Genomic DNA, 9171 nt, shown 5'->3' on the forward strand with positions numbered 1-9171 from the left:
ACATACAAATACATATCACTTTTAGAGAATAACAGTGAAGATTTATACTGCCTTAAAGATAAGAGTTGATTAGCATACTAATGTTATAATCCACTTCTAATGCAGCTGTCTGTCTTGTCCATACAAAAACAATTTGTATTTGTGTTTTGTGGGTTGTAACAAAGGCACATTACAACCAAAACAAAGCGTGAAAGCAACTACATGCTAGTAAAGAAGAGCGATCAGGTAGTGAGGAGAACTTCCTGCCTCCTGTGAGTGGTTGGTTAACTTGTCTTGTTAATAAGCTTGACATCAACCTGAACGTCAGTGTCAAAGTGTTTTTACATGGAGGTTAAAAAAGAAGAAGAAGCAAGAGGACACCCAAACCAGTGGCACAAGCTGCAATCTAATTGTTAGCTGAGGAGCTGCTTCCCATCCTTATGCTGTGAATGTCTGAGACCCCAAAAAAGTCAGGAAAATAAATAAAGAAAATTTTTGTGGGGGAAAAAAAATAAAATAAAAAAAAAAATCACACACACAATTTTATAATTGCATAAATACATTCACACATGTATATATCAGGCGTATGATATTGCTCATGACAGTATAATTTTTGATACGATAAAAAAAAAATCGTATGGTGGTCATGGCAAGATTCCAACTTGTTGACATTATGACATCATACCGTTACGCAAAACAACAATAAGCATGGCTGAAAGCAAAACTAACACGACCACATACACACACACACACACACACACACACACACACACACACACACACACACTTACTTATCTCTCACAGCACAGCTGTGAACCACAGGTGAATTTTGATTTGAATATCACCTCACAGGTAAATCTTGCGGTGACTAGGTTCATGTGGCCTGTGTGGTTGTGGGTGCAGTGTTTTGCATGCCGAACCTTTACAATAGCGTCAAATCAATTATCTTACACACCATCTGATTTGTGTGCCTATCAGAGGTAGAGACGAAGAAGTGCAAGTGTCCAGCCACGCCAACGTGAGCCAGTCTGTGACACCTCTTCAGTGTTGGAGACTTACCCAGCAGAAGAAGCTTCAGCTCCCTCCTCGCATCTCTCTTGTCTCGCCGGAGCTGTTTCTCGATCTCAGCGTTGATCCGTTTGGACTCCTTCGCCTCCTCACTCAGGCAACAAGCCATCATGGAGTCTAAAGTCATCACCGCATGAGCTGAAAAGCCCGTCTGACAAGGGGCGTCGGGCTACACCTCACCGAAAGTATCAAATAGATGAACCCCCTCTGAGCAACAGCCCGTTTTCAAAGACTTCGATCCGGACGAGCTTGGGATGCTCGCTGCAGAATCTGGCCTTCCTTTTGGATGGGAAAATTGCTGTCAAGTGTCAAATACTTGACAGCTTAGTCAAAGTCTTGTGCAAATCCTCGGGCTACAGGGACTCACAGCTGATCACAGAAAATTTGCAATGCAACATGTCCGCAAACATTTTAGATGACTATCGACGGTGCATTTAACCATTTTATTTGATAGACTTTCCAAAAGAGCTGCAACTAGTTTGGGTAACGTCCACTCGCTGATTAGCTTCCGAGCTAAATGCTGCTAACGTTATAACCAAGCTAACGAGACAAGGTAATGGATTTTAAGTGTGCCCACACTTTCTGATCGCTTTCCCGCTTAGCCCGGGAGCCTAGCACTCATTAAAATCTGGTTTCTAAATCAAACTACCAACTTTGGTCCCAGAGACAGCGGGACACCACTGGCTGCCACTGCCACATTTGTACAATCCCTCTGCTGGTTGCCCGGCCGAGTACAAGCCTAGCCGCCCCGAAACCAACACTGTACGCCCGCGCAGTGACAATGAGCGCCCGTCAAACTGTCCATTTACTGAACCAACAAATAGGCTGGATCACTGTCTCAATCACTCGGCGAATAATAACCCATGTAACAATCAAAATTAAACTCAGGTTACCGCCTTACAATTGCGCTCAGAGCAGTTATCCTCTCGCAGACCGAGGCACCCACTGACCAGTGTTGCTAAATGGGCAGGCTAATTGTTAGCTAGCTAGGTTAGCTCAGCTAGCCATCCCTGGAATTGCAGCCAACTGGCTAAAAACCAGAAAGCTCGGCCTGACAGAGGACCGTCATTGTATTCAGCTCCAAAAAAAACTCGCCAGGACCAAACCCTCAAAATGCGAAAGCGTCTAACTGACAGTCAAATGGACTCTTGCAGCCCGTGCATTTTATCGCTCCTGGTATTTTTTTTTTTTCCTGCTGGTGGCGATTGCTCTTCGTCACCCACTCCTCAGCCCCGGTGTGGTGCTGCTGCTGACGTCGCTTGGGATATAATTGAGTGACAGAGGCAGAACGAATGAAAACAGAGCTTGTGGGCGTTTGAGGCGGGATTTCACAGGATGTTAACTTCCCAAGTTTGCTTGAGAGGAAGTCTTCCTTTCGGAGGCGTGTCAGCGAAAGCAACTGACATTTGGCAGGACGGGCAACGCCCATCTGCTGTCAAAGATCAGAATATCTACACACTGTCAAACCAAGTCGAATTTTATTTCTATTAGCCAAAATCACAATTTATTTCAGGGGGCTTGACAATCTGCCCAGTGCAGGACTGTTCTGAGACCCTCCACCCACTGTGTACTCAACCAGAGTGTTACAGCTGTTTGTTTCTGCTGATCTTTCCAGTTTTACAAGTTCACCTCTAAAATTATTCCAACATCTGTCAAGCAGCAGTGGGAAGACCCTAAGTACATTTACTCAAGTGCTTTACTTAAGTAGCTTACCATTTTGAGGTACTTGCACTTTACATTTCTTCTCCAAAATTCAGTTTGAGATATCGATCTCAAACTGAATAGATATTGAGAGATTATGGCATTTTTATATTGCTGTATTAGTACTGAGTATTTCACAGCCAAATTAGCACCATCATTAGCAAAGACTACTACAAAAACATCACAAAGTATATGCTTCTTCATATTTCAGTATCAGGTCTGGCTTTCTCCCAAAATGGACACGTTGTCATAAAAAAAGAAAACAGGTATATCATCACAGATACTGTCAATATCTGAAGCAACTTTGCCTCCTCTTGTTACAGATGATACGATAAGTAAAACGTCATGTTCTCCAGCAAACCTGGTATTACAAAGAGGCTGGCTCATATTTAGTTTCTACTGTCAAAGAAACAGTACATCAGTTACAAGTGAACAGAACTATTTCACAGTTGTTTTTATTTTCACAGATGTCATGAACCTGGGTCACCTGATGGTTTTGATTGTATGTCTTTATATTTGTCTCTTTATTTGCATATATTGTATCAAAGGAGTATTTTCAGTGTTTCATTAACATGTAAACAGGTCAGTCTATTACAATGAATCATATTTTAAAAGCTCGCCATATATTTTGATTGTAAAATCTTAACCTGCTCAGTACTGTATAGCGTACAGTAATAGAACAAAAAATATACAGTCTTTACTTCTAAAACGTGGAGTAGAAGTACATCATCAACAAGTACATCAAGTAGTAATTTGGAGAATTTTAAAAGCAGTTCATGGAGCACACCATCTGTCAAATCTGTGAAAATATGATCATCCATTGGTTTAGTCCACATGCAGTAGAGTTTCTTCTGGTGGAAGAAGTATTCTCTACTTAAGTAAAAGTACAAATACCACAGGTTGACAAAAGTACAGAACGGTGGTGCTTTTAAACAAAAGTAATAATATTCATTGTGCAGAATGGAAGCTTTCAGAGTATTACATCATTATCTATATTGTAGTATTGGTCGTCTGACCCAACACGTTGACCCGGGGGGCAAGAGGCAGTGAAATAATTGTGTTCCATGTGCTTAAATTGGCTGTCACACGACTCTTAGCCCTGCAGAGCTCTTGAAGGGTCACAGTGGGAATTCTTTTTATGAACTACTTTGCTCATCCTGCTAATTTTTTTGCACATCCCCTGACCCACAGGGACAGTTCTGATGTAAATCAGTTCAGGGAAAGGCTCTGCAGACACTACAGAAAAGGGAGGTGATGTGACACTTTACATTTTCTGCTCATTGTTCCTTTCAAAAGGCCGAGCTCTGAGAGTACACAACCGCTGACTCTCACCACAGCTGCGGCCGCTCTGCCTGGCTGTGGTGGTTGAAGCTGTGGTTGTGGTAGCCAAGAAATCGTCAGGAAGGCACACAGGGTTTGATTTGGGTGTTTATGGTAGATATCACACATGTGTTACCAATGTGCCACAGGAATATGTAGCTTCAACACAGCGCTCAGAGAGCACAGCCATGTCAATTCAATGCACACACACACACACACACACACACACACACACACACACACACACACACACACACACACACACACACACACACACACACACACACAGAGTACAACCCTCCGTGTAGTTAGCGTGACACTTTTTAAAAGCTGATGTATCACAGCCATAATCATAACAACCAAAGCACAGCCATGGTTACCACCACAATCAGAGTGACAGCACCAGTCTCAGCTGTCACTGCACGGCTGTAGTCATCATAATCGCAACCACAGCCGGTCCGAAAAAGCCTCTGCAGCAGCCAGTGAGAGAGCTGGATTATCTATCAAACTGCAATGATACAGACTTGTGCCTGAGCCAGCCACAGCTGAGGGTGTGCCCACGCAGTCTACTACATAATGCATACTATGTCATAATACAGCTCATTCTATCTCTATGGGAATGCACAACTTATTGTGAGGCAACACAAAAGAAGTTCAGAACAAAACTGTGACCTTTGAGGGACTCTGTGCAGCCCCGCTGTGGCTGCCCTGCTTTAAAAAAAAATCTTGGGGCTGCCACTGATTATTGGATTAGCATGATGCATCAGTATGAAGCAGCATTTTAATGGTAAAGGTGGCAGAAGTGAAGCTAATCTCAACTACTGTACATACTGTTGGGATGTTTAATCTGGAACATTGCATCATATTTTGTGCATAAAACCTTCACAGTCAGTAATAACTGCCGCTGTCAGATAAATGTAGAGGAGTGAAAAGTACAATATTTCACTCTCAGATGTAGTGAAAAAAAAGTAAAGTGGCAGAAAAGTTGCTCAAAATTGCACCGAAGTGCAACCCTTGAGTACATGTAGTTAATTACTTTCCACCCCTGCAGCAGAGAGTTGATAACTGTGAAAGCAGAGGTGAAAATATTTGCATCTGTACTCTCATTGATAAATTCGGCCAAGCCTGATTGTGATGGTGGTGTTGAAGACAGAGGTGAAATATTTGTCATCATTATCCCAGCTGGAACCATTTGAATGCATCAGTGTGAATGAACTGGCAGGCAATCTTGTTGGGCCAAGTGACATCTTGTGGACATAAGACGCAGTTGCAACGGTGGAGGTTTTAATGCCTCGCATGGAAATAAGCACTCTGAGTTTGATCTGTATCAGAACCTCTTCCTTTCATTTTTCCAAGCAAGACATTTCTAACCAAAACATCTGGGATCTGTCTCTAGGAGAAGGAACAGGCAAAAGTCACATTCAAACCTTCATTCGTTTAAATAGGTGGAGACCACAAGTCATTAAAAACAGATATAGACTGAAGTCGGCTCAGGTGATGTTGCGCACGTCTGAACTCCTGAGGTTCAAAAACTCTTAATGTTGCCTCATAGAACGAAGCATCAGATAATGACAAACTGGCACTTGGTATGTTCGGTATGCTCAGCAATATCTTCAGCCGTGACTCACGAGAGGACACCCTGACCTGCTCAGGTCTCAGGGGCACCGGACTCGGCCTGCGGCTCTCACCACAAGCCCACAGAGATGACTGTCAGCTTTGTTCAGTCACTTCCGCCAAACCAAACCTTACTTTTTATATATTTTGTAAGATGTCTCTTGGGGTTGTTTTGGTTCATGTGTCTGTTTGTCTTTACAAGTTTAACTTTTAAAAAGACCTTTCTGGAGAACATCCTCACATTATGTTTAAGACACCAATAGGTCACAAGGTAAATCTGAGGGGTGGCAAGATAATTGATGGAAAAGAGGAAAAAAATCCCTCTGCTGCACACATTTATGGTCTTTTTTCCACTTTCTTCCTCCATTCTTGGCGTGTTTGTTGTGATGTGTTTCCTCACACTTCATATGTAGACATATGCAACCCGAGGCATGACTCTGCATTTTACAAAGAGGTCACAAGACAAACAGGTTGTGCATTTTCTCCTGGTGGAGCTGAAAAGTGTGGGAGGTGAAGAGATGTCAGCGTGGGGTTTTTTAATCTCATGAGAAAATTAAATGACTTCTTCTTGTATTCTTTCCTTAAAGCAATAAAGCTTTAAAATCTTGTTTTAACAACTGTGTTTCAGTGATTATAACAGTTTGCGGGTTAGGTCGTTAATCTTTTGTCAGAAGTGAACATGAAAGGAAACAGACTGCAGTGCTCCACCAGTGTGTGACAGCGTCTGATGGCAGCTGTCTGATCAATTACTGATCATCCAAAGTCTCCTCACACTTGTCTTCACACCAGACCAGAGAGCTGCCTGAAGCTGCCTGAGCTGAGCTGTGTCACTCATGGAGCTTCAGGTTCACTGCTGCCATCAGGTGAATGCTTCAGAGATCTCACTTCCTGTAACTGGAAGGATGAGGCAGGTAGTTTCCTGGTACCATCAGTCCACGCCCACTTGTTGTGCAGGACGGACTGACTTCCCTCCTTCCTTTCTTCTTTGCCTCCCACCCTCTTCCTTTCATTCTTTGCTTCTGTCCTTCCCTTCCTTCCTTAATCTTTCCTTCTTCGATGCTTCCTTCCCTGCTGTCCTTCCTTTCATTCCTTCTTTCTCGCCTTCCTCCCATTTGTTCCCTTTTCTCCCCTTTACTTCCTTCCATCTTTCCTCCCCTCCTTCCCCCCATTTCATTTTCTTCTTTGCTTCCCTCTCTCCCTTCCTTTCCTTTACGCCTTTCTTCCTCACTAGCTTCCTTCCTTTGCTTCCTTCCACTCTTTCTTTCCTTTGCTTCCTTTTTTCCTTCTCTCTTTTTTTATTCTCTCTCCCACCCTCTGTCTTTATTTCTAAGCATCCAATGGAAAAAACAAATTTTTTGCTGTTACTGAACAAACTACCAACTTTAATACTATATTTTTTTTCATCAAATAAACTTCAAAAACAGTTTTTATGTATCCTTTCTGAATGTCACTTATTTCATACACATATTTTCATTCAGATAAACTGACTTTATAAGAACCAAATACAAACGTAAATAAAGTCCATTATGTGCAGTGCGATATAGATAATAGATTTGTATTAAACCTTTATGCACTTATAATATTAACACTAACAAGGCTCCTCCACACACACCTCTATTGGTTTTTTCACCTCACCTTGTTCCCATGGAAATGCAGAGCTCAGGTGATCTCAATATCTGAGCCCATGAAAGCCAGGACCAACCGGTTCTGCTGGCTGAGACAAAAGATTGACATCCTAATAGCAGCCAAGGAGGAGTGACAAAATACCTGTTTTACACTTCATCTCTACTCGGAAAACACTTGCAGAGTGATTCATAACCTGCTGCTTTCTGATAATGTGTTTGTCGTCCTCAGTAATGAATTTGATGTATTTATTTGCATGCTGTGTGTTTTTATATCGTATCACATGTAACGAGCGTACAAATTCAGCTGTTTGTATTGTTAATATGTTTCATAACCGGAAGAAAGTTGAAGGTTTTAAGATCAACTAAAGTATCACAATGTGTACGAAGGACGAAAAAAACAATACGAGCGAATGTAAAATGGAAACTTTCAGCATTTAATAAATAATAATTCAGTAAAACGTATGTGTGTCCGTGATTTCACTCCAGCTCAGCTGAAACATGAAGCGGTGGAGCCTCTACAGCAGCCGAAACTTTATCCGCCGCGCAGCACACTCATTCATACTGCTGTCAAAGCACACCGAATGAAAGAACTCCTACTTCCGATATAAACTTTTCAAAATAATGTCACTCACTGATAGCCTGATATAAAGCACCAGTTAATCAATTCAAGAGGTAATCTCTATTTTAAACAAATATATACATAAAAAAAGGTTGTTGGAGCACTGCTTGCCTTGTAACTGAGTTTAATTGTCTTTATTTATCTCTACTTACTGCTGTCTCAATGTATTGTATTTTATGTAACACTGAGTTATTACATAAAATTATATATGCAGTATTTATATAGTTTGTATGTAAAATACGTTATCAATAGCTGTATCGTTGTAGTAAAAGGACATTATTTCTATTTGAAATAACATGTGCATATTAAAAACAGTATGTATATAAAATACATATAATTCATAATTAGACTATTTCATGTTTTGTTTTTTTTTGTTTTTTTTACAATTATTAAAACTCAACAGCATTAGTAAAACCTACTTTATCATGTAAATATTTCTGTTATGTACAAAAGTCGAAAAACATCGAAAAATGGCACCACGCTTTTGTTCTGCAGGCACAGCCATTAAACTTCCGGCGCAGCTGCGGTCGTTTGCCGCTCTCTTGCCGCAGCGCGCCGCCCAGAGCGCATTCCTGGTACAGAGTGTTTTCAGTGGACCACAGAGGCTTCACATTCCAATGTAGGCGCGGTGGACCTTCCAAGAGCTGCAGGTTGTTTCGTGGTGGCCGACAAACGAAGTGTTTTAACTCCGTATCGGTGAACTAATGACGTGGACTGTGCGCTCCAGCGACAGTGACTGCTAGCTGTCAGACGCAGGTGGAGTGGACCGAGGGACACGGTGGAAAATGGGCTACAAACAGCAATCAGAGTCTGTACCCGCTCGTTTCCAAAGAGTCTGACGGACTTCGTGAGGTGAGGAGCTCAGCTATTTTCTGTCTGTAACTTCCAAAGTCCTCTTGAACAAACTATTGACTCAGCAGCCGGAACTGACTGAAAAATTACTCAACCAGAAGATTTCAATCTTTAGGTGCAGATACTGGAGGCAAATGCTGATAACAGAGCTCTTGCTACACTGCTAAAGTGTGAAACACAATTTAAAGTTAACCTCTTACCTATTGTGATTTCAAATTAAGACTTCCGCGGGATCAAGAGTGTGTTAGAATAAACCCTAAAAGGTCCAATGAGTAGGAAGTAAAAACTAATGGACACAAAAAGGGCGATGGGCAGCCTGACAACGTGTTTACTGTTAGTCGTTAAATCTCATTAAAGCTGATGATTCATTAACAGTTTCATTTCAGTGGGTTT

At 41.7% G+C, this 9171-nt stretch overlaps 1 protein-coding gene across 2 annotated transcripts in view; it reads right to left on the reverse strand.

Moving 5' to 3' along the window:
• The window catches only part of LOC139330448 (guanine nucleotide-binding protein G(q) subunit alpha), a 29392-nt gene extending 27117 nt beyond the window's left edge, over positions 1–2275 (reverse strand). The window contains exon 1 of one of the 2 annotated variants that reach the window (XM_070961366.1): positions 1039–2275. In XM_070961366.1, coding sequence (XP_070817467.1) covers positions 1039–1174 — 136 coding nt within the window. In that variant the 5' untranslated portion in view covers positions 1175–2275. The remainder of the gene's footprint in view (positions 1–1038) is intronic. The other variant, XM_070961367.1, reaches the window with a different exon arrangement.
• Positions 2276–9171: the final 6896 nt, after the last annotated feature.

The sequence above is a fragment of the Chaetodon trifascialis genome, chromosome 4, assembly GCF_039877785.1.
Source record: "Chaetodon trifascialis isolate fChaTrf1 chromosome 4, fChaTrf1.hap1, whole genome shotgun sequence".
NCBI classification, from domain to species: Eukaryota; Metazoa; Chordata; class Actinopteri; order Chaetodontiformes; family Chaetodontidae; genus Chaetodon; species Chaetodon trifascialis.